This window comes from Amphiprion ocellaris, chromosome 14, assembly GCF_022539595.1.
Source record: "Amphiprion ocellaris isolate individual 3 ecotype Okinawa chromosome 14, ASM2253959v1, whole genome shotgun sequence".
NCBI lineage: Eukaryota > Metazoa > Chordata > Actinopteri > Pomacentridae > Amphiprion > Amphiprion ocellaris.
In genome coordinates this window covers 8142227-8168944 of record NC_072779.1, presented here as the reverse complement: position 1 = coordinate 8168944, position 26718 = coordinate 8142227, and the positions used below count along the sequence as shown (strand labels likewise).

At 37.6% G+C, this 26718-nt stretch overlaps 2 protein-coding genes and 1 long non-coding RNA gene across 3 annotated transcripts in view; 2 read left to right on the top strand and 1 right to left on the bottom strand.

The window, feature by feature from the left end:
• The window catches only part of LOC111573060 (four and a half LIM domains protein 1-like), a 16495-nt gene extending 13464 nt beyond the window's left edge, over window positions 1–3031 (top strand). Inside the window, exons 5-6 of the mRNA XM_023277016.3 lie at window positions 273–459; window positions 2042–3031. Coding sequence (XP_023132784.1) covers window positions 273–459; window positions 2042–2193 — 339 coding nt within the window. The 3' untranslated portion in view covers window positions 2194–3031. The remainder of the gene's footprint in view (window positions 1–272; window positions 460–2041) is intronic.
• On the bottom strand, window positions 332–6392 carry LOC129350536 (uncharacterized). The gene is made up of 3 exons (XR_008603971.1): window positions 6225–6392; window positions 5974–6126; window positions 332–468 (listed from the first exon to the last, which is right to left on the bottom strand). It is a non-coding gene; the product is annotated as an uncharacterized LOC129350536 (long non-coding RNA).
• LOC118470764 (adhesion G-protein coupled receptor G4) lies at window positions 4350–26718 on the top strand. The gene is made up of 31 exons (XM_035951338.2): window positions 4350–4462; window positions 5343–5428; window positions 5996–6123; window positions 6231–6468; window positions 8974–9258; window positions 10194–10291; window positions 11271–11332; window positions 11482–11524; window positions 11780–11805; window positions 12576–12730; window positions 12822–12923; window positions 13006–13079; window positions 13216–13338; window positions 13563–13585; window positions 13830–13975; window positions 14078–14207; window positions 15636–15736; window positions 16448–16652; window positions 16743–16908; window positions 18054–18200; window positions 18377–18502; window positions 18602–18647; window positions 18733–18836; window positions 20063–20184; window positions 20385–20653; window positions 20778–20892; window positions 21896–21974; window positions 22322–22523; window positions 24205–24306; window positions 24564–24737; window positions 25412–26718. The coding sequence occupies exons 2-31, from the start codon at window positions 5350–5352 to the stop codon at window positions 25546–25548; spliced, it is 3807 nt and encodes a 1268-aa protein (XP_035807231.1). The 5' UTR covers window positions 4350–4462; window positions 5343–5349; the 3' UTR covers window positions 25549–26718.

The window sequence follows — 26718 nt, the reverse complement described above, 5'->3', positions numbered from 1 at the left end:
AAACAACTTGTCATGGTCTAGAAATTATTTTAAATTTGGAGTTTTACAAATTTACAATTTACAGTTGATGTCTTCTCTGTAATTTTTACACTTTACAAAGTCGTCCCGCGGGCCAGATTGGACCCTCTGGCGGGCTGGTTTTAGCCTGCGGGCCGCATGTTTAACACCCATGGTTTAGTGCCTCAAAGACCCCCATGTCAAAACTCAATGAAACAATATGCGAACACAGGTTTTAATTTGTTGCTACTACTGCTGTTTACCTCTATCTCCAGCCTATAACCTCTGGTGGAGTGAACTACCAGGACCAGCCGTGGCACGGTCACTGTTTCGTGTGCAGCTCCTGCTCGAAGCCTCTGGCGGGGTCCAGTTTCACAAACCACCAGGACCAGGTCTTCTGTGTCGACTGCTACAAGACCTCTGTGGCTAAGAAATGCAGCGGCTGCCAACATCCCATCACAGGTCAGAAGACTGCAGAAAAAAAAGATACGACAGTTAGAAAAATCTGCACAGATCGATCTTTTAAAGCAAATTTGTGCTCTTGAGAGTTTGGTATATAGTTGGAAATATTACAGAGAAAATATCAAATCTTTAGTGATCTTTGGTTGTCACAGGTGCCAGTGGGGACATTCTATTGTCACAGAGTTAGATGATATGATTACAAACACTCTCAGTTTTGCCTGTAAGGCTACCAACAGGAGACTTTTGTTCATTTGCTGAAAAATGGCACAATTTAGGACATTTAAGATTCTGTTATAAACTGGGTAAACTTTGTTAACACCTGAGTTTTTAGTACAAATTGTGACTTTAAATTCAACATAATAAGCAAGTGGAAAATACTGCAGCAGGTAATAGAGGATATAGCCATTTATTGAGAGATTAATATAGTAAGTCTGTCAACAAAAACAAGATATTTACAAGTGACTGATAAACAACTGATGCCAAAATGTGATTAATAGGATACACAGTACCAGTCAAACGTTTGGACACGCCTTCTCATTCAATGGTTTTATTTATTTTAATTAATTTCTACATTGTAGGTTAATACTGAAGGCATTGAAATTATCAAAGAAAGCTGACTAAGAGAATGCCAAGTGTGTGCAAAGCTGAATCTAAAATATGTAACAGATTCTGGTTTGCATAACACTTTTTTGTTTACTACATAATTCCATATGTGTTCTTTCATAGTTTTGATGTCGTCAGTAGTATTAATCTACAGTGTACAAAATAATTAAAATAAATAACTAGGGATGTCCAGTATTGGCTTTTTTGCCAATAACCGATATGCCGATATTGTCCAACTCTCAATTTTTGATTCCGATATCATCTGATACCGACACCGATATATGTGGGCTATTTAACTAATTTTAGGTAACATCATATATCTCATGTTGTGGAATTAACACATCATGCCTAATTTTATTGTGATGCCCCATTGGATGCATTCTCAAATGCAACAAGGGTTTCAAAATGTAAACATTGTCTATGCAAAGTAAGAAAACTACGTCAACTTAAGTTATGGAAAAAATGTATTTTTTTTGTGCTAGTCGTCTAAAACGAAAGTTCACATTCTCCCTCTCTCCATGAGTCTACTACAAAGTGGCAACTATACTGTACAATTTTGAAAACTGTTGATGAAATCCAGTCATTACTTTATCGGTTTTCATGATAGGCAAAAAAATGGTAACAATATTGATTGATATTACATTTTTATGCCAATATCCCTAATAGCAACCATTGAATGAGAAGGTGTGTCCAGACTTTGGACTGGTACTGTAGTTGTATTATGTTGCCTGATTTTGCAAGTTTGGTACAATGTGGGACTAAATAAAAATAGTAATACACCAGAATGAAAGGATCCAAGTGTTCACTTGTTCCCCAGTTTAAAGTGAGGTAATGCTTTAAGATGAACACCACCTAACCCTTGGAACAGCATGTTGAAGAGTTCAACGTTTAATTACAGCGACTTTAAAGTTGAACTGACGGATTCAGGCCAACAGGTAAATTCCAGTCAATTCAGCGTCTAACTCTCTTCTCCTCGCAGGTTTTGGGAAAGGAGTGAACGTCGTGAACTACGAGGGCAGCTCCTGGCATGAATACTGTTTCAACTGTAAGAAGTGCTCCCTCAGTCTGTCCAACAAGCGTTTCGTAGCCAAAGGAAGAGACATCCTCTGCACTGACTGCGGCAACAAATAGCGACGGACAGCTTGCAGTGATTTTTGTAACCATCATGATAAAAAAAAAAAACCCAGCTTTTCAGGCTTTATTTTTATATATATATACATTTCAGTATAATCAAGTTGAGCTTCAGGGAGACTGAAAATTAAGTGATGGGAACGTAATGTAATTTTTATCAAATGCTGATGGTTTGCTCTGATGCTGCACACTGATGCTACAAGATAGTGGTTTGTCCTCCAGCTCTGAATAGCTTAGAAAACGAGTTGACGAGTTGGACAGTTTCCTATAGGAGACATAAAATATGCTGGTCCACATAAAACTATACAACCTGGTGATGCAGCAGAAAAAAAATAACCACTACGCTGGAATTCCAAGAGCTCCTGGTTGTGAGTCTTTGCTTTCATTCAACACCGATTTCACTGAAGAGTTAGCATTAAGCTAACGGCTACCTTGTATTTTTAAAAGCTGAGAAATCGGTGCACGTTATGTTGCAGTTAGGTGATATAAATCTGAAATAAAGATGTGAATTGTGATTGTTTGAATTGCATTTTTCATCTTTTTTCTAACAAAAAATAGCTGATAATGTTAGTAGCTTTAATGTCTACATGGGGTTTTTCTACATTTGAAAAGTTATATCTTTCTGTGCTTAAATAATCAAAATCATGTGTAACTGCTAACTGATATTGCTATGCTTAATGTACAGTATGTTTTAAGTAAATGAAACTATATGCACTTTTACGAATTGTTTTTGCTCCGAAGAAAGGGGAAAATAAATACCAGTTTTGAAATATATATGCAAACTGCATGCCTTGATGGGTTGTTGTAATGGAATAAACTTTCTACAAAACTTGAGAAATTGCATGTTTTTATTGATTTAATTCTGATTTAAAGGTTCCATGATGACATGTAGCATTTTATCATGTCACATGCACAGCAAATTTCTGGAGTGAAAAATCGGGTAGCTAAACAAAAAAAAAGTGAAAGTGTCAAATTTGTGGAGTTTATTCTTTAACTCTAACTCCGGTTTGTGTTGAGTGATACTGTCAGAGTAATACTTTGGAGTTCATTCAGCGGGTGTTTGGGAACTGAACACTCGACTGAAGAAACTCCAAGAGTCAAAGAGCTCAGAACAAGGCTGTTGAACAAGCAGTAACTATTTTATTCAGCCAAAATGTTACGTTGTTTCCTCTGCGCTTCATCCTTTGGTACAGTTTTGCTTTTGTTCAGGCACCTAAAACTAGTTCATGGAATGTACCCAGCAGAAAGTCTAAGACTGAAATGCAGTCAGACAGTTTGTTGTTTGCAGTTTTGTAGGTATTCTGGATTTAGCAGACATCTTATTAAGACACAGGTTTTAACTGATAATATACGTGTGCCTTAGAAAACCATTGCCAACTGTGACAGAAGAACTCTGATACTAAATGGAGGAAGTATTTCAAGGACAAATGGGGCGCAGCGTAGCCAGTTGAATCGCACAGTGGTGTTATGATATGGTATGATACCATACAAAATAATACAACTGGGACGAACATGTCAAACAAGTTGCTGTCAATGACAAATTCATCCATGTTCCCATTCTAAAAACAATACAGTTCATTTTCATAAATAAAAAGAACTTCTGTGATGGAAGCTGCTTTGAAACAAAGGTATACATAAAGCTGGCTACCTTTACTTCATTCTCACAAACCTTCCTCTGAATTCTGCCCTGAACATCATCCATTTGGTATCATTGTTTGATGCACAAGATATTAACAAATATGGTATTGATGAAATACTGAAACCTTTAATACGGGACTTACCATTATACAGACAGTTTAGTTCCACACGGAGAAAGAAAGGTCTTGTATACGACTTTAAAATAGTGATTTAGCTCTACATGTGCAGACAGTGTTTACAGAAAGTGGCCCATGTTTGACAGCACTAATTATCTTTTAGCTTATTGCCTTTATGTCATGCAACTACTTTTTGTTTTTACATAATTGATGAACTGTTAAGAGGACATTCAATATGTACACATGCAGTTCTCTCTCTCTATCTTCTCTGTCTCTCCAGCAAACACATAACAACACCAGTAGACCAATCACAGCCAGCCAGACGACGCCAGTCTCTGCTTCACAAACAGTCAAAGCGTCTTTATTTACAGAGACGGTTAGTAATAAATGCTCCATCTCTGAGCTTGTTGGATCAAACCAGCGGGACACTTTGAAGCTAATTCCTTGTAGTGATAAGTTGTTGAGAGTCGAAACTTTTACAGTTGTCTTCTGCTTTTCAGATTGTATTTTTTAAGGTGAGTGATACTTCAATTATTCTTTGACAATTGAAAGCAGCATTATCAAATATTGCAATGAATAAGATCATAAGTGCGATGTAGTTTAATGGAATTAGAACACTGTGTTCAATTTGTAGTTGCATTTTTCCCCTAAAGTTTATTGTAATATAAGAAGATGAATGAACACAGGTCTGCTTTAATATTCACACACCCATTTGCATGAGAAAGCGTACATATTTCTATACACACACACTCACTTCTACACTAAAACAGCTGCCATTTGATCCTGTAGTTTGGCTGTTTTTGTGGAATCTTAACTTTGGAATGACCTGCCTGAGGAAATAAGACGTGCAGAGTCATTAACTTTTTAAAATCATATCTGAAAACCCACTTTCACAGACTTGCTTTTATGTGAGGTTTACTTTAACTTTATTTAGTTTCAGTGTTCTGTTTTCTATTGCGTCCTGTTTATTTTAGATGTTCTCCCTTGTTTTATTTTTCTTTTAGCTGCATAGTTCTTTGGTGTGATGTTGTCTCTCTAATTTTCTAATTCTCTGACTTTTTTGATTTTCAATTTCTGATTTTAACCCTCAATCTTATTCTTTAATTTTTAAATTATCTAGTTCCTTTGTTGTTATGATTGCTAATCTAGCTAATTATTCATTTATTGTAATTTTTACTGTTGCACTTTGTGAACACTGTTCTTAAGGGTGCTATATAAATAAAGTTATTATTATTATGTGTTTGCTTGCTACACATACTGAGGAAGTTTCTTCTATATGCCTACTGAATTTTTTAAATTTTACCTTCACAATTTTATTTTTCTTGTTATGCTTCTACCATTTTAAATTCTTCTACATGAAAAAATTTAAAAGGAATTTTACTTTTTTCCCCCCAGATTTAAGATGATTTTCCTTAAAAATCGTCTGATGGTGTTTATCACTGTGTCAATACTGAGCAGCTTGGTCACTACTATGGAGAGAGGTAGGAACCAGTGTGAAAAAAATAGTGATTTGATCGAGGAGTAACTTAAAGAAACTCCAACAGAGAGCTGAAAAATTTACATTGGTAAATAGTATTACCTCCCATTCAAAAATATACTTCTCATTTTAGATTTAAGATCACAATCTGCACGTTGGAAGTCACGGTTGTGTCAGAAAGTCACAGTTTTGATTGTAAAAAATAAGTCTAGCGCACCTAAAGCAAACACCACATACAGTAGTTAAACACAATATGCAACACCTGCAAACACTGTTCGCTGTCTGCTAGCAACAGATGTAACATTGAAAGGCTAAAGACTATATGAGAAGGTAATACAGCTGTACTATTAAATACAGTTTACCTGGCAGCCATCTGTCTTTTACTATTTTAATCTCCTCTTTTCTGAAAAACCACAACTGATAGCATAGCAGAATACATAGCAAAAATCACTTTGAACCTGAAAGTTCCTGAGCATTTAGATAATACAGAATATCCCTATTCAGATAGGAGTGCTAAAAATATCATTCAACAAAAGTAAAAAAGTGCACCTCATGTTGACTGTTTCTGTAGTGCCTTGGCCCAGTCTGTGGGGGACGGTGGCTGACTTCACCTTTGGGTGCAGCCACTGGAGACTGAAGCCTCAGGTGTTCATTCCCGCCCTGCAGGAGTTCACCGTCTGCCTCGAACTGAAGCTCCAGGTACTGAAGAGTAATGTCCATTACCAGTTACACTGCTAGAAAATGTAATGGGACTTCTTGGTCGGAGATGTGGTATAGATGTGTATTATTTTATCACCCACCTGTAGATGGAGACTTCCTCACAGTGGACCGCCTTCATGTACCGTCACCCCGAGGTGCAGCACGCTGAGCTGGGTTTGGGGGGAAAGTCGGGCCGTTTAGTGGTCTGGCTGTTCGGTCAGGAGTGGACTACGACTCACATCGACCTCCATCTGTCACAGTGGTACTCCCTGTGTGTAACCTGGTCACATACGAGAGACAGACCTGCCCTCTATGTGAATAGAAACGCAGTGGCAATCACACTAGGTGGGTTTTATTTAGTGTTTGCTCTGATCTTCAAAAACCTTCTTCTTATAAGTCAAACGGGAAGTAGATGTACTGAAGTCAAAAAACTCTACTTTCCTACTTCTGTCTACATTAAGGTCAATCTATTAAGAGTCTTCTTGGTAAAGTAAATGCTGCCTGTCCTAGATTAAGTGTTTGTGTTGACCAATTGTGTAACTCTACATATGCAAGCAGCCTCATGATATTCCACAGCAGATATCCGCCTCCAGATTGGTAGTTTGAAGGGACATTCTTTTGGTGCTTTCAAAGATTGGTAAGTTAAAGACAAATTTCCACTTTGGTAGGTGTTAAAAGTTGTAAGCTATTTGTACCAGGTGTGTATTTTGTTGCATTAGGTCTTGCTTTGAGGTAACCTGGGTACCTATAGAGATACAAAAAGCTTGTTGCATTTATTGTGGAGGTCCAGCAGTCCACATATTTTTCTGCAACTGATTCTGATATTTTAACTCTGGTGATACTGAGTGCCAGAAAAATGCTCTTTCTGCCAAAAATTTTAATCCGTACACCTCCTTCCATATGAACTTGTTTTTACATAAAGTAACATGAAAGTTAAAGGTCCCCTAAGATGAAAAGCTTTTTTTATTGTGTTTTGTGATCGTTTTAAACCTGAAGGTGGAAAATAAAAGCTAGCCAACAAATAGTTGCCCAGCTCAAACCTAGACAGTGTGTTCTTTCTGAAGGGGGTACATTAACAGCAGCAGCTCATTGGTTTTCAGAGCAAAATGGCCCTAAAACCAGGTGTTACACAGTCATGGCTCAAAATATCTTTACAGTATTTTGGGCTGAAAAATTGAAAAACACACTGCGGGGGCACTGTGAGACTTTGATTAACTTGCTGATATGAGGAACAATATGTGACCTTCAAAGACCTCCTCGAGTGAAAGTTTGTTTTTCAAATTGAAACTGCAGTTTACCAGTGACAGTTCCAAAAACATGGGTCAAATTTCCAGAAATTTATATGAAACAAGCATAAGAAACCAATCTTGTCAAATTGTAGGATGGGGCTTCCTGTATCATTATTGTTTTTCAGAATTGGAGTTGGACAAAAAACAAGACATTGTAAATGTGTCATTCTGATGCACAAAGATGTGTGTTAAGGGGTTTAATCAATGACTGGAGAGGAACATTAACTAGCTGTTTATCATGACTGAACTATTTAATAATAATATAAAAAATAAATTGTATTTAACTCATATTGGTGTCCTCAAGAACCAATCTCTCATCTGGGATGACCAGTAGTCTTGTATGTTGTCTCACAATCTTAACTGAGTACATCCTATATGTGCAGTCTAGGTCTTTTCAGTGTTAGAAACATTACCATTTCAATAGCAGTTATTTTGGAATGATATGAGTAAATATATAATTGTGGGACTTTTGGGCGCCCGTATAGCTCAACGTGTTGAGCAGGCGACCCCTGTACAGGGGCTGGTCCCCGACGCAGCGGCCCGGGTTCGATTCCCGCTCGCGGCCCTTTGCTGCATGTCTTCTCCAGACTCTTCTCCCCTGTCTCTCTCTCACTGCGCCTATCTAATAAAGCCGACAAAAAGGCCAAAAAAATAACTTTAAAAAAAAAATAAAAAATTTGTGGGACTTTTTGTGTCATAGTTGACATTTTTGCTGTTTTCAGGCCTAAAATCAACATGGCCGTCTATAACACCACATGGCATTTTTGCAGAAAGATTCTTCAAATTATGACATTTAAAACTGAGTAAAATTGAAATTTAAAGTTATTTATAGAGATATTGTAGTAAACCTGTTAACATGCCATAAATCCACGTTTGACTCACACGTTACATTATATTAAATAACTAAGGAAGCCTTGAAGTTTTGTCAGTCTTGTCTTCAGGAGGAAATGACATCATGTGGAGCAGGTCATGTGTGCAGGAATTAACATACTTCCTTGAGAGGTGTTTTTGAAATGGGTAACTTAGTGGAAAGTGATTTCTCAGACACAGACACAATTAGTTATTTTCCATATATAATTTGATATATTGCCAAAAAAGAAATATCTGTCATGATTATCTCAATTTAACAAAAAGAACACAATCAAATCAATTTTTGAATAAGCTGATTTTATTATTGTTCAGCTAATCAGAAGGTGGTTGTTATTAAATTTGGACAGTTATTTAGTTGACATTTTATTGATATCCAGTAATTTTTTTATTAAGTGATTGTATCCATAGTAAATAATTATGGAATTTGTAAAGACATGATTATAATGAACACAAAAAAAATATTTTTTATTACTTTTAATAAAAATGTCTGCAAGATATATTGCATGGACTTCAAAAGTCCCTCAATTATATATTGACCCTTATCCTAACGGTTATCTGTGAGTTGTGCGGTTTTGGCTCGAGACCAACTGCCTCCTGAAGTTTTTTGCAGTTTTATAATCAATCTGTGAACACTTTACTACATATCTGACCCCCTCTGTGTGCCATGTTGCCCTGTATTCTTCTCTTGTAGCTCATAATTTGGGCACTCCTTCCCTCATTCCTCCCTTGTGCTGCAAGCTGACTCCCAACGGATCGCTCACTCTGGGTGCAAGTCACATCCTCGTCGATGGGAAAATCCAGGTCCTGCCGTTCAATGTGTGGGGCAAAATATCTTTGTTTCGGATGTGGGCGAGAGAACGCAGCAAAGAGGAAGTGACATCACTGAACTGTACCGAGGGGGACCTGGTGAAGTGGGAGTGGGATAACTGGGACACTCAGATCTGTGCACCGCTCTCTGATTCCAGTCTGCAGTGTGGTGAGCTAACGGGAAACACCTTTTACTTCAAGTGTTATTCCAGATGTTTCGACTAAAGTTAGAAAGCTATTTTTCAAATTTTATAGACCACATTTTTGCTTCAGTCTCTGCAGATTCTGCTGGAAGAGAGAATATTTTTGCCCTTTCCTGCCTCCTTCAGTGTTTATTCAGCGGTCAATGACTGATTCACTTTCATGCAGTTAATGGTCCGTCACATTCATCAAGCATTTTATAGCTTTTTCCAACCTCAGCAGTAGCACCGTGGCTGCCTCTGATTTACACCCTCATCCTTCAGATTAAAACCTGACCACCTGTCTTTTTAGCACTTAAATAAATATAGAAGCCATTGTATGATCAATTACATTAAGAGCAGAAGCATCAATCATACAGCTGTCATAGGCTGCAATTTTCTCTCTGCAAAGCTGGAATCTGTCGTAACTTTCACTAACATGAATTTTTTTGTTAATGTTTTAAAAATCAGACTTCAGATTTCTTGGCTAGGCAAGAGCAAAAACTGTCTGAAATAATATTTAAGCTGTAAGTGCATCAAATACTATCTGTATGTCCATTTAGTAAAGGTAAATAAAAAAAAACATATACCATTTAACAAATAATCTACATTTTACTTGCTTTTAGTTTGCTTTAGCTTTAGTTTCTCACAGTTAACTTCACTGTAAATAGATGACAAACTAAACCAGAAACTGCTTCCGTTTGCATCATGTTTTCTATCTTTTACAGACATGGTTGTTTAGGATAATAAAACATTAATAATATATTTTAGGGAGGTTAAAGAATTTAAAATGCTTTTTTGGGTTTACTAGTTATATGTAATACTGATCAGGTTTCTCTACGTTAACTGTTACTCTGTTTTAATGCAGTTTTAACTTTTTCTTTATTTAAATGTACTTAATGGTGTTTGACTGTCTCTTTGGCAGAATGGTCCATTTATAAAGTGACACTGATGTTTGCCATCATCCGTCACGACAGCATCAACACTGAGCTCTACACAGCCAGAGACATCGCACATCACTGGGTAACAAACAAACCAGAACAATTTTGTGTTTTTTGACAATTTTAACTGTCAAATCTGACCTGAACGTTTAAATTATAACAAGTGTATGTCAGTGCAGATCAGTCTAACTTCATGTTTATATATATGTAATAAATGTGATGATGTATATGATTCTAGAAGCTAAAACATAAAGACAGTAATTATTTAGAAGACTAAGGATCATATTAATGAAATGTACTGATGACATACGTACACTAGATAAGGCCACATGGGTCAGCTTCATTTTGTGACGAATGAAATAGATGGTCAATTTGTGTCAAAAAAGGCTTTGATAGGGATGTTGGGTAGCCGACATTCTGCCGGCCACAATGCTCAAATCACAAAAACAAAGATTGTATAGACTTTAAATGTAAAAAACAGCCTGCACGGATGATCACACACAATGTGGTGATGCAGCTCATCACAGGAAGTGAGAATCATGTGATAATCATACTTTGATTCAGGACAATTAAGTGACAGAGTTAGTTGACCTTGAGATCAGCTTGGTTTGTAGTACTCTGTGCAAGAGAAAATAAATGAACAAGTGGCTCCTTTTTACCTTTCCTCACATGTGTTATAATAATTTAGTATGTGAGTATGTCAGTGAGTGCGGCAGTTAGACAAATATTTCACCACACGCTGCCAAAGACAAACTGTTCCAGATGCAGCAGACTGACAATTTAGTGTTTAGTGAAACAGACAGATACCAGTAAAAACCAGTAAAACGTTACATCTACAGCAATGCTTGCTGCTCTGTTATGAATGTCGAGATTATGACCAGAACCCCGACGTAATATTACAAAGTAGAAACAGGCTTGAATACATGTGAAAGCTAGTACATTTAAACAACTACAGTATCATTAGTTTCTGAAGAAAATGTCAGTTATGGGTCTGTTGAATTGGACTGCTTTACACTGTGTAGATATTATTTTGACTAATCTCCTGCTTGTTGTTCCTCCAGCTCAGAGTTGTGCTGCCGAATGGCATCTATTTAAACCGAGTGTCTGTGTTTGAAGCAACCAGGTATGAGAGGTTTACAACACCAGATGTGACACAATGAATTGTGTAATAAAATTCTTTTGAATGTCCCTTTATTTAACGGCATATACTAGAAGGAACAGGGCGAACCAGTGATCCATAAGCTAATCAAGTTTCTCTGATCTCTTATGCAGATCCAGTATGGAAGACCTTGTAATAACATATAACGACAGTCTGGTAAGCACACTGGAGCTTGACGGAGTTAATAAACAGGCTGATATAAATCAGCCGATACTACTATATTGCAAATATGCCTGCGCAACTGTATATGTTAGTCAATACACAGGAAACAGCAGGAAAGAAACATCAAAATGATGTTTGAGGCAAAAATATTCATTTCTCATCATCAACATAATGTCTGACAAAATCTTTTTACAGTATAACTTCAAAAACTTCATTTCCAAATAAAATATTATGTCTTTTTTTCTTCAGATCCGGTGGGCTCCTAATACTGACAGGTAACATGGCACACGCTTACCGTTTCCTAAATATTGTACATGAGGTGTGGATACTAAATAACTACAGACTAATGCTTTATTCAAATTAATCAATTCAATTTGATTGAATTTAAGCAGACTGAAGGTTGCTTATGCTTACTCATTGATCAGTGAATACAAGGTGCTGCAGTTGTGTCACTTTTTTTAATCTGATAGATGCCAGGTCAGTTTCTTGCTCAAATAAATTACATATCCTTCCATCATTAAATACTGTAAACAAGTTACATTGTGTAAACCTGTAGAGGACAGCAGAACCTGATGCAATAAAAACAGTTAAATTACAACTGGGAATGACAGCAGAATTTCATACTTTCACTTCTCAAGGCCTCCAAAAAAACTCGTAGTCCCTCTCTGGTGCTTAATTTAACCTCTAAAAACTCATTTCTGTTCGTCAAAGTTCTACATTTACAAGTTTTCTTCCCATGAAAATAATCCCCTCACGCTTTAAAATGGCTTAAATCTAAGTCTACACTGTTGCTTGTTATAGACTCCGCAGATCTATTAAGTCCTCGCCTCTCACTTGACTCACCACTTGCCTCTCGTTGCAACTGGAGCACACCAGCTCAACTACAACTCTGCTCAGACACTGTAAACAAAATTTTCCTCTTGGGATTAATAAATTCTGTCTAACTGTAAAAAGTCTAAAACTAGTCTATGCTACACACTCAAAAACTTATTGGAGGAGAAACAAAAACACATTCTGCACCGGTTTGACTCCGTCTCTCCTGCAGGTTTGACTGTCTGGTGTATGTAAACGTCATCCCCAGCTGGGACGTGGTAGATGTGCAGACTGAGATGTACACGGACCTTAAAATGCCCTACAATGACCCCAGTGGTGTGTTCCAGCTGCTGGCTGACCCGAACAGCATTTACACCACACCAGTTGGTAGGAAACAATCGCCACAGAAAGTCATGAGACACACCAGTTTGTAAAACATGCATAAAAAGCTCATAATAATCTCTCGTTTGTTTCTTAGAAAGTTTAACCTCTGCCACCACCAGCCCTCCGACCACCACAAGCTCCTCTACCAGTCTGGCCACAGCCAACACCTTCACCACAAGCCCTGCTAATATGTCCGGTCAGCCTGATAATTCAGTCCACACCGTCTTTATATTGATGCCTGGAGGAAAGTTTCTGATTTTTCCCAATGTCTTCTGCAGAGCTGTATTTCGAGGTTAAGATGAATGTCTCCATAACAGGAGACTATGACTCAGAACAGATCCTTGCCGCCTGGGTACGTCTCACAGAACAGCTAAGCTCATATTTTTAGATACAGAACAAATTTTGTGTTACTTAAATGTGGCCAAAGAAAAAGTCTCAACACTGCTACTAAACCTCCAGAACAAATCCCACTAAAATCCTCTTCACAGCTCAACTGCAGTTTACCTGACGACTCGATGATCGTGCTCAACCTTCAGTATGAACGGCCTAATCCAGTTACCGATCTGCCTTACAGACATCCTTATATGCAGGCAAACCCCTCTACTTTTAGAGTAAGTAACACTGAATGAATTGGGTGTTTTTCAGACAACAAAAAACATTACTTTACTGTTATTAATAATGTATATCCCATGGACTTCAAAAGTCCCTCAATTATATATTTACCCTGAAATACTGCTATTTACATAAAGGTGATATGATGTGGCGAAATGCAGATGCTTCACTGGTTTAATAATTCAACTGCAATTCAATTCAACTTATTTTCAATATTTCTCAGGTGTCCACATACACAGTGTCAAGGTACGTATCACGTGGTTCTACTCAATTTCACTTACGTTAAGAACAAAATACAGTTAAAAAAGTGCAAATACAACAATGAAAAAAGTCTAACAGGCTGCATTATTGAGTGTTTCTTTTTGTGTGTCAAACTTGATTTACTTATATATTTTGTCAAATGGACCTAAAATAATTTCCTTCGTAAGAAAAAAATGTAAATAAGTGCTTTGTGTATGAATCCACCATATTTAACTGCTACCATCTGCAGGAAGAGCTGTGTCTTCCAGGTCGAGGTCGTGAAGCTGCAGTCAAACACGCAGGAAATGGAAGAGCAGATACGACAAATACTGCTGATGCCTTACAACAACGGCTCAGTCTCCATAGCGACCGAGGACATACAGATAAAACGCATATGTGAGTGAGGTTCGAGTTCAGCAACAGATTATATGGCTCAAAACTGAAAATCACGATGTTTTTATGTCTCTGTCAATTTGTGTCACTGTCTCGCTGCTTCAGTGATACTTAAGTGTGATGCAGAAACCCACCAGACCCGGAAAGGCCTGTTTATGTGGCCCAACACTTCAGGAGGGAAAAACGCTGTCCAGACATGTCCAAGAAACCCTGAACGCCACGCCACCCGACACTGGTGAGAGCTCATTGTGAATGCTTTGATTATCATTGCACAAGCAAAACGAATATGGATAAGAAATTGGCTCAGAATGATATTTTATATTTTACGGCTCTCGGACTGATTCTATACAGGCCACACTCATACTAGAGAATGATAATCGTTTGTGAGCAATCATTATTGATTACTTGCACATTTTGGATCTAGTTCTGAATAACACATAGACCAGAAATGCCATCTACAGACAATTCTTCAAGGCCCTTTATTGTAAATCTACAAAACCCCAGTATTGGAAGTGGAATTACTACTCAAACAGAATTGTAATAATTTCAATCATATTTCACTTAAAGGTCTTTTTTTGGTGTCTACAAAGTTGTTTTCAGAATTGACAGCACTACTGGATGTGATCTATACAACCTCAAACAGCTGAGAGAGCACAGTCCAAAATCAAAAAATTAAGTGCACAAAAAAAGTCACATTAGTTTTCTCTTCTTCACTGGATTTCCTATATAAGCAGTAAGTCTTGCACTGTTTTTAAAAAAAAAAAAAAAAAAAAAAAACTACTTTAGCAAACTTTTCTCAAAAAAACATACCAAGTTAAAGAAGAATACCAAAAGATTAATGTAGGACTAATGATCCTGCTACATGAAAAGTCTAGGGATCACCAATTTTATTCTATTTTGAGAGGAACGTGCTTGTTATCACTAAATTTCATTGTAATCCATAACAGTTATTTCACTTTAAGCCATAAATATGAACCTTACAGAAGCAAAGAAAAGTCAAGGTAAAGTCAGTACTTTTCATCCTCTGGGCAGCTTAGATATCTGCAGCAAATTACACGGAAATCCATTTAAAAGTTATACTAGTATGTGGTATATTTTCTGATACTTACAGCTGAAAACAGGTGATGTTTCATGTCACCTGTTGAGATTCACTTATCACTGAACCCACAGTGAAAAACGTATTTATGTATTTAGCTGGTCGAAATGAATTTAACGCATCACTAAATATGTGTCTATCTCAGCACTGATTACCTCCGTTGGTATATATTTACTTGTCTCTGCTGCTGTGTTCAGGACACATTCCGTGTGTTGACTCAGTCACATTACTGACTGATAACTATGCTGTAAAAGCATTAATCAGTACCTCAGTGCCACTAATGAGAGGAGTTAAATCATAAGTGATTCCACAAATCAACAGCCTGACAGCTGTTTAAGGTATCAAATCCATCTACTAATCATTTTACGCTTTTAGGACATTTCCAGATTCAATTGTATTTATTTACTTTGCAAAGTCAGACTGTGGGAAGCAAAAAGCTGGCATGCAAGCTGAAATTGCAGATAAATGTATATGAAAGGTAGCAAATTTCAGAATGAGGAATAGCTTGTAATATAACGACAGGATGTGGAATAATATATTTTGCTAAGAAATATGTCTTTCTGACAGCAAACTGTGTGTCGGTACCCACTGGATGGATCCAGACCTGGACGACTGCTCTCTTGTGGTGGAAACTATCCCAGATCTGGACCATGTCATAGTCACTGCTGGTTTGTTAGCAAAATTTTCACTGCATTAATTGGCCCCCGCCCAAATTTAATTGTCAACTTTTTAATAATTTCATTAATCATCAATTTCATTGTCAAATTTAATAATAAAATACCCAAATCATATGTTTGTAAACCCAGAAATGTTTCCAAACCATGGCTCCATTTAACAAATTCCAGGTTGCTTCTGCTTTTTATCAGCTGATGTTCAATTGGCTTCAGATTGACTCTCATCTCTGGTATTCCACAAGGATTTTTTTGGCCATTAAGGCAACATAAAACCTTAACAATAACTACATAACATTATCAAAACAAAGAAGACAGTAGGACTGCTTCACAACTCATACAATACAAAATTCAAAAAGAGTGTCAAGATACACGCAAAGAACAAAAGCAACAATAAGTAATAAGAAAGGGGGATTAGAGGCCAATTATGATCTACTAGAATTAAGAGTTGTGATGAGATAAAGAACATCCTGAGGCTGTTAAACCAGGACTCTATATATGTAGGGATAAATGTAAACCTTGCTGAAATACATTTAGCTTGCCATGCAATTTGACATTAATTTCTAAATTCATGTGAAGTCACATTGTGCCTTTGAACCATTTTAGCACCTTATGCACATCATTTATTGACAAAAAATACTGTTATTCATTTGCTACCTTGTTGCCCAGCTATATTATTTCAGAAGCTGTATCTTTTTTTTTCTCCAGATAACGCTCTGGATGTGGTGAAGATGATCAAAGATTTACTAAAAAACCAGACCACTCTGAACTACCAAGAACTGGCCACCGTCCTCAACAAGCTGGAGGACATCATCAACGTGAGTTTGGTCACTCCAAGCCTGGGCCAAGCTCTCATCAACATTATTTCAGACATACTGGAGTCGGACAGCAACCTGGTGCCTTTCACGAACACGTGAGGACGGAAAGCTGAATCAAAAATCCAAATGATGACTTAACTAACCTCACATCAGAGTACTAACTCGTTCTGTGTGTTCTTGTGAAGTATTCTGAATATTACCGAGGCAGTGGGAGACAACATGGTGGGATACGAGAACTCCTCCACTCTGGTTGCTCCGGCTGTTGCTATCTCAGTTGTGGATGTAGCTTCTGGACAGTTTAACAGCTTAACATTTGGAGTGTCTTCTGATTGGGCAGGAACAAAACCTGAGGTAGGCAAACAACTGGCAAATGTCTTCAGTCTGTCAGAGTTCATGTTTGTTGGACGTCAATGGAGTAAGCAGAGTCATTACCATCAATTTTGACCCTTCTGGCAATTGAAAAAAATCTGTTTTTAAGATTTTGAATATATCAGTTACAGTCCAATGTGACAAAACATGCTAAGAAGGGATAGTAACTTTAATGTAAAGCATATTCTCTTTTCATTTCTTTATTAATGAACCATTTTTAGAGTCACTGATTCACTGTGGGTCTATAAAACGTCAAAACTTTGTGAAAAAAAACATCCATCAGCAATTTAAACATGCTATGTGTTCTGTTTCCAACAATATATACCTGACTGGAGAACTTGGAACTAGAGAATGTTGGACAAAGTTGGGCTGAAAAATGACAATCAATCATGAAAATATTTGCCATTTATGTTTCTCACAACTGACTAATCTATTAATTAATCTATTTTAGAGCTATGCTATTTGAAACTTTACAAAATATATGGGCAACAGTATAACAGTATTAATCCTAACTGCTTGAAAGGATTAAGGAAATGAAAAATCAGTTACATATACATCTTCGTTTAAGTCAAAAATGTAATAAAATATGACATTTAAAGTTGAGACTGCGTCCAACAAAACAACCACTCTCAGTACTTGACTTACAGAAGGCTACGTGGCCTAAAACAGTTATAGCTTGTACATTTAACACCAACTAATATTTTGATTTATTCCTCTTTTTATTTCTGGTTCAGTAGCATTAGGGATGGAAAACTCTACTTACACAACACTGTGTAAAACGTCACACGAAATATTTGATAATCTTGATGGCTTGTACATCATTTTCATTATGTGGCTTATCTTTGATAAGTTTGAGATCTCCTTTAGGAGTTTAACCCTTTGATGCATAACCTGGGTCAAAAGTGACCCAAATCCAATGGAAAATGGGTATCTCCTGATGTGGTCTACGCATCAAAGGGTTACATAAAGTCATGTGACTTTAAACAGTGTTTGGAGTTGTTGCCAATTGAAATTTTCATCATATGTTGTGTCTTTGCTGTGTAGTCAAACATGCAAATTATGCTGTACTCAGTACCTAAACGTATTGAGCCTCAAAGAGAATTAAGAAGCTTGTTTTTGTGTCATAGATTTTTATCAACAAGTATCCCTTCAACGGCACGGTGGCTTTCATCTCACTGCCGTCAGTCCTGCAGAACAGCTTCCCACAATACGGCCCGAACCAGAACCCACCGAGAATCCAGTTCCAGTTCTATGGAATCCCAATGCTCTTTAAGGTACAATTTTGAATGAATTTTCTCTCTATAGTAGAAAAATAGTGCAATTTTACATTTTATTCACATGGAACATTACTTGTTAGATAAAAACTAGAATGTCTTTTGTGGAAATAAACTGATCTTAGATGCACATTAGTAAAGCCAGGTATTCATATGTATTCTGTTTTTATTTTAAGAGCAGCCAAAAGGGTCAGATCCTCAACACCTTTGTGGTGTCGGCCAGTGTAACCAACGCCAGCTCTCCGATAAAAGACCTCACGGAAGACGTAAAAGTCACGTTACACCATCGTATACCAAACACAGTAGGAGAGGCTGTCTTTTAATAATATGCTGCTACCAGTATAAGAATCACTGTGTTAGTAATACTTTGATTAATGAATGCATCTGATTGTCTGTTAAAGCTTCAGAAGACGGTACAGTGTGTGTACTGGAACTTCAATAAAAACAGTAGGTCCTGATTGAAGTCATCACTCCCCCAGTTTTATAAATGCTGGAGAAACTGTGTGATATTAAATGACAGTGTCCCCTCCAGATGGACACGGAGGCTGGGATGATCGCGGCTGTCGAAAATACAACAGCAGCTCTGAATACACAACCTGCCTGTGTGATCACCTCACACACTTTGGAGTTCTTTTGGTAAAAAAAAAACAAAAAAAAAAAACATGCTACTGATTTGTTATATCTTGGAAATCAAGCTTTAGCCTAAGAGGAATCTTAACACATTTTAAATTCTGGAAAGGTAGTGAAACTGGTAGTATCTGCATGAACAATGGTAGTAATAACAAATAGGTTCTGGACAGACTAAAGAGGTTCAATTACAATTTGACCAGCAGAGGGCACCCACAGCAAAATATATATATAAACTACTGCAAAGCAAACTGTGACAGAAATTCATTATTTTGGAGTTGCTCAAACAATAAAAGCCAAATGAATTTAAAATCAAGCCTAATCATGGGTATAATGGTTCAAGTTTGCACATTCAGTATATATAAAATGTCTCATGGGCATATCGTGACAAATTTAGTTTGAAGGGCTCTAAATTCAATAACTACCGATACTAGTACTTACATGTATATATGGTATGTAGTACACATACTGCATAGTAAACAGTAAGGCTTACAATTATCTAATTTACTTTGTTATTGCAAGCATATATCATAAAAAGACCAAACCAATGATACACTAGCCATCTACCAACACATTTCTTACCCTGTCTCAGCCTGAGGGTTCTGACTAAGGTTTTCCACAAATGTACACCATTTATTTTCAGAGAAAAAATAAGTAATTCACTGGCACAGCTGGGCACTGTAGCCTTTTAAGGAGCAATACTCAAAGCAGGAGGAAACAGTGGATTTATTAGGGTCTTTCAGGTGTGGATTTGTTGGTATAGAAAGCACTTATTGCACTAGAAAGGAGAACATGCATGCTGTGCTGACAGAGTAAATTAGTGGCCATGTTTGTGTGTTAATGAAGTCATGTCTCTTAGTGCAGCGATGTGGATCAAGATGTGATGTGAAGAAACGTATAATATAGTACTCAACTTTGGACACACCGGCAAGAAGTTGTTAGTGGAATTATGTCATTGCCAGTTTAGTTTTTTTCACTCGATTGTCTAGATTTGATGGGGAAAAAAAAAAAACACATACAGCAGTCCATCTCTAAACTTGTCCTTTCAGCTGTTTTGTCACTGGCTGTGTCACTAATTTGAGTTTTTCACTGACAACGGGTCAAGAAAGCTGCAGGTTTTTGCTAGTTTTTACTTGGCAGTGGGAACAGGAGCAGTCAGTAGCTATTATGTGCACAGATAAAATAATAAATACAGATACAGTGCTGTTGACAAATTAGTGTGTGCATGTGTCTAGGATGTCTCCAGGACTCAGGTGGACCCAGTTAATGAGCAGATCCTGACCATTATCACCTATCTCGGATGTGGAGTCTCATCACTGTTCTTGGGAATCACTGTTCTCACTTATACGGCTTTTGAGTAAGACTCCAACCACTGAGTTGTTATTTTATAAACGTGTTCTACTTTTTAGAAGCTGACTGTGTTTACGTGAAGCTTGGTTTGTCTGTTTGACTGACTAGAGCCCTGTCAACACGAATTCAGAGAACTGATTTTAATGTTTGTGTTTCTCAAAAGTGTGACCCGTTTGTTCATTCTATTCTCACCTGTCTCCGATTTAGAAAGCTTCGTCGAGACTACCCCTCTCAAATCCTCATCAACCTCTCTCTGGCCATGCTGGGTTTGAACCTGGTGTTTCTGGTCAACTCCTGGCTGTCCTCCTGGGGTCTGCATGGCCTCTGTGTGGCCGTAGCTTCCACGCTGCACTACTTCCTGCTGGCGTCCTTCACCTGGATGGGATTAGAGGCCGTTAACATGTACTTTGCCCTAGTCAAAGTGTTCAACGTCTACGTGCCCTCATACATCCTCAAGTTTTGCGCTCTGGGGTGGGGTAAGCCATGTTTTTGCATGAGTGAGTTTCTGTTAGAGGACATCAAGTGTCCTTAAAAGCAAATTAATTAGCATTTTCTGAGGCTATGACATGCGGTTTAGAAGTATTTAAATTCTTCCTCCAGGGCTTCCTCTGGGAATTTGCATCCTGGTGCTCATCGTGAACAGAGAGGCGTACGGCAGTAACCTCTACACCAACACTCCGTCTACCTTAGAGCTGTTGGACAACTCTGGCAACTTGTGAGTTCTGGCTTTATTTCATATTCGTTTTGATGCATCTTTGAAACAAAAGGCATTTACATATTAATAAAAACTACATACAGTGCTTACTTTTTACTTTGTCCTTATAATTACCACTTTTTAAGCCTGTAAGCCAACTAACCTCACTTAAGCTCATGCAGTATTTATTTTAAGGACCTGACCTATCACAATATTTATATGTTTTAATATATTTCCTTGTAATAAGAATAAATTATTAGACAAACTTAGATATGATGCTAATCCATCCACAATATTTGCTAAACATTATTAGATTAAGCCAATGTCAGCTCTGTCAAACTGAAAAACGTGACATTTCATCAAAACAATGATTGGGCAGCTCAAATGCTTAAGTAAATTTGTAAAAAGTCTGCGATACTTTTTTAATGATAGTAGGGGGTTAAAGTGCAAATACCATCATCCATCCATCCATTATCTATACACCGCTTATTCCTCACTAGGGTCGCGGGGGGGGCTGGAGCCTATCCCAGCTGACTCGGGCGAAGGCAGGGGACACCCTGGACAGGTCGCCAGTCTGTCGCAGGGCTACATACAGAGACAAACAATCACTCTCACATTCACACCTACGGGCAATTTAGAATAATCAATTAACCTCAGCATATTTTTGGACTGTGGGAGGAAGCCGGAGTACCCGGAGAGAACCCACGCATGCACAGGGAGAACATGCAAACTCCATGCAGAAAGATCCCGGGAAAGCCGGGACGCGAACCAGGGACCTTCTCGCTGCAAGGCGAAAGTGCTAACCACTACGCCACTGTGCAGCCCCCAAATACCATCATATTTGTTTTAAATATTTCATACGTCCACTCCAACTGCAGTGTGAGAATTTGCAAGCTATAGTTTCAGCCACAGTGACCACAAGATCTTCCCTTCTCTCCCTTCAAATGTCTTGGTGCACCGCTCTCCTCCCGTTCTCCCTTTGCCCTTTCTGTCCTTTTTCCAAACTTAATTCTTGCTCCTTCAGCTGCTGGCTCCAGGACAATGTCACATTTTATGTATCTGTGGTTGCCTACGCTGTGCTGATCTTCCTCTTCAACATCGGGGTAAATATTTCTCATTAAAGTTCATACATAAGTAAAAAGTTTTAAAATTGGCCAGAAGTATCACAGTATGTTTCTAACTGGCTTTAATTAGCACATTTCCCCATAGGATGCATCAAATAGACAGCATTTTTTTAAACAAAATCCTTGACACCCAGAATGTGCTGCACATCTTTATCTGATTGTATCTCAAAACAGACAGTTTGATGTAGTCTAGCACATCTCAGTATAATAATATGCAACCTAATCTGCATAAAGTCTCCCTCTTTATTTTTGTCTATACTTATCTGTAGCTAACGTACTGTTTTCCTTTAAGCCTTTTTTTTTGTTTTTTTTTAATCTCCTCTTAGGTCTTTGTGGTGGTTTTGATCCAAATTCGCCAAATGCGAGTCAACAGTCCGGCAGGGACCCGGAGCGGACTCATGCACGACCTGAAGGGAGTCGCCAGTCTGACTTTGTTACTCGGATTAACATGGACTGTTGGATTCTGCACCTTTGGACCAGGCAGAATAGTTATGCTGTACCTGTTCGCTGCACTCAACACCCTGCAAGGTTATTGTTTCTATTCTGTACAGAGGAATTTACTGAAAGGTGCACAACACCAGCATGTCAAAAGCATAGAGAGAACATGCATGTTTTTGGCATGGAGGAAATTTATTGTGCCGAGAATTTTTTCTAAGAAACCGAAGTCATGAACATCTTTTGCTTTTTAAAGAGGTGTTTCAGGGTCTCATGCTGTGTCAGACATTTCACCCTCAATCTGTTGAGTTACAGCAGCTGTATTTGGGTCAATATATAAATGCAGGACTTTTTGTAACATAGTTGACAGGTATCATAGTTGACATTTTTACTGTTTTCAGGCCTAAAATCAACATGGTCGCCTAAAACCAAACACCACATGGCATTTTTACAGAAAGATTCTTCTAAAGATTATACATACAATTGAGTAAAATTGAAATTGAAAGTTATGTATAAAGATATTGTAGTAAACCTGTTGACATGTGATAAATCCACACTTGACTCACACACTACTTTGTATTAAATAACTCAGAAAGCCTTGGAGTCATTCCAGTCTCTTCTTCAGGAGGAAATGACATCATGTGGAGCAGGTCATGTGATCTGGAATTAACACACTTCCTTGAGAGGTGTTTTTGTAATGGATAACTTAGTTGAAAGTGATTTCTCGGACACAGATACAATTTGTTATTTTCCATATAAAATTTTATATATTGGCAAAAAAGAATTATCTGTCATGATTATCTCAACTTAACAAAAAGAACACAATCAAAACAATGTTTGAATAAGCTAATTTTATTATTGTTTAACTAATTAGAAGGTGGTTGTTATTAAATTGGGACAGTTATTTAGTTGACATTTTATTGATATCCAGTCATTTTTTATTAATAAGTGATTGCTTCCATCATAAATAATTATAGAATTTGATCATAATGAACATAAAAAACATTGGTATTTTTTTACTTTTAATAAAATATGTATGCAAAATATATCCCATGGACTTCAAAAGTCTCTCAATCATATATTGACCCATTTATACTTCCTGACTTCCATGGGTAATGAGATTACAGATTTGGTTAAATTTCTTATGTTTATATTTGGCATTCAATTCTGTGAAGTTCTTCTTTTCGCTTATTTGTAATAATATTGTGAATTACATTTGCCCAGAGCAGAACAGAGAAGCCCTTATAATATTTAGCCAATTAATGGATATTTATTATACTAATTATCAAATACTATGAACAAGCAAACAATATACGACACATCTGAGAGACTTTGTAGAATCTCACTTGGAGCAATCCTGCCAGTAAGCCCTATTTTTTCATATTCGTGTTTGTTCTTGTAGGTGAAACCTTGTATGTGTGTCGCTGTGTGTTTATCCATTGACTGACGTTTTCCCAGCCACTCATTCTGTTTTTCTCAGCACCCAACCTCACAATCATAGTTCAAAAGAAACTCAGATAAAAAAGAAAGAAATCAAACAGACAAATGATGCAACTATTTCACAACTGCTTGTACCTCGACTGGCCTGTGTAACAATTTATATTTTTTGATGTCCTAGAGTGATGCAACCACCACCGTTTACTTCTAGAGGTGAAATGCCTGGCTCAAGTGCAAATTAAAAATATCCGCTGAGGGAAGGAAGATGCATAAACTGAGATACAATCTAGTCTCTTTAAAAGCTCACAGCATTGTTTTACTTTCCTATGAATTCCAGGACTTTTTATCTTCATCTTCCACTGCCTGATGAAGGAGAATGTCCGGAAACAGTGGAGGATTCACCTTTGTTTCGGACGATTTCGACTTGAGGAGCACTCTGGTATGGCAGCCACACATATAATCATTCAAGTTACTTTTATGGAAACTATTTATGAGGCACATAAACTGGTAGCTAAACAACTACACATCTGATCTGTCAATTAGCTAAGTGGTATGATGCAAAGATTTTGTATTTGTTGTGTGTCAATGTGTCATGAGAGCAGAGTTCCCTTCATAAGGTCACTTACAACAAAAGTAATCACAAAAATGCAACTCAGGGCCTGATTTCAGTTACCTGTGTCTGGCGTTGTCATTCAGAGTGGAGCAACTCAGCATCAGTGGGAGTCCTGGCTAAACCTAGACCAAATCCTCCAAGAGCATCAGTCCCATCAGTCCCATCGGTCCGCTCAGTCAAGTCCAGCTCCACAAACAGCACATCAGCTTCCTCCGACTCCAGCCAGAGAGAATCAGCCTTCAAGAGACCAAATCTGGGTGAGAAAACAAAGCATATCAGAACATATCCTGACTAAACTGTTCAAATCTGACAATGCAGTGGCCATTTACACAAACATACAAATAGCAAGATGAACTAAATCCACAAAGATTAAAAATATCTAAAAAATGAAGGCAAACTGTATTTTTCTAAATGTGTGTGGGAAATAAAAGTCAAGGTTTTGGCTTCAATTATAATCCTTTATGAAAATTAAAGCACATTTTGGTGAGATTTTCCCTTTTTCTTCATGGCCCCACCTTCCATCGACATTGAACTCACAATGAATTCCTTGATCCTAATCTATTCTATGACATTTAAGATCGCAATTAAAAGTTCCAATTCATCTTGTTTAGATTCAGCCTCCCTCACATGAAAAGATAACAGATTTAGTCAGACATCACAGTCCCTCGGCTGCCAGAATCACAGTGAAGGTCACTGCTTACATTAATGAGACAGCACCGACGTTAAATAATTACAAGACACTGTAATTAAGCTGGTTTAAGCACAACTAAAAGGACGTGATTGTTATTCCTTTAAAGGTTTCCTTCGCCATCTGACAGCTTAATTTAAGTTTAACCCCCAAACTCCCTGGCACACATTCTCAACCCACATATGAGAAATTATCAGCGGTTCACACCTCTAAATTGCTCACAGACGTTTAATTGTCTTGCAGACCTTTTTGTGAATCCCCCAGCTCTTCCTCGAGCCCAGAGAAACCCCGCAGGTACAGGAGCTGTGCCTTCCTACAGAGGGATGAACCCAACACCTGGCTGGAGGAATCACTTGCTAGACCGGCAGGAACAAAGATAAACCAACACATACATACATCTGCATACACACACAAGCAGAAATCCAAAATTACCCACGAAAAACCGAAACAGCAGCCGAAACATAATGTAATTCAATGCAAGACACGGATGTGTAACTCATGCAGCGTAGAGCCCAATTTAACTGCAAGGCTTCATTGTATTCCAGCTTCATTAGATCATTTTTTCATGCAATTCTATTGTTGTTTTTGTTTTGCTAAATATTGTAAAAGAGCCTGTAATTATGAAGACATGAGCAGTTGCATCAGTTCCAAGGAGGAGTTGGTTGCCAAGCAACTGGTGAGTGGAGCCATGGTGACAATGAACCGTGGTACCACACAGTTTGTGTGGAAAAAATAATAAAATCTCAAATTTATGATGACAAAAGTCCCACTGTGTTCCCTCTTTGCCTAATTTTTGTCAGAGGGGTTCATCATGTTAAATTACATTCTACAATCATTCCTTGATCACTTCATCAAAAGATCAACACAGTTTCTTAAGGTGACTGTGACTGCTATTTTGTTCTTACAAATTCTGACACCTTTGTTGTGATCTACATATGGTCCTTAGTCATTTATCTAATCAATGCCATCTCTGCTGCTCACTTTGTGGATTACACAAATATGAAGTGTTTTTAAACTCGTGCCGTCTTGGGTCAATATATATTATATATTAAATATACCAACGAAAATAACTGCGGACAGTCTGCACAATGTGTACATATTGCAGCAAACTGTGCTGCATTAAATCTTCGGATAATTTTGCTGGTGTCTTCACTTTATAAGTCTGTCTCACCTATCTACACAAAAGGCTGGCAACAGCTACTAGTTCTGTAATACTTCCAAAAACTATCTGATTTTGTTAAGAAGGGAGTACAAAAAAGGTGTTAATTAAAGTCAGAGTGTGTAGATTGTGCATGCTCCAGAACAACTAACGCACAAGATATGAGGCAGAATACGTAAAACCTTGAAATAACGCTACAAAATGCTGTGCGATGGAAAAGAGTTCACAGTCAGAAAATAAAGGACGACGTAAAATTTTTAACTAAAGCAAAAAAACGTGTTAATTTCTCTTTGTGTATCACTTTAGTTCATTTCTGTTTTCGACTGTATCTACAACAAAGTCAAGTCGAGGGATATGGAAACGGGTCATTAAGAAAAAACACAAGAACTAC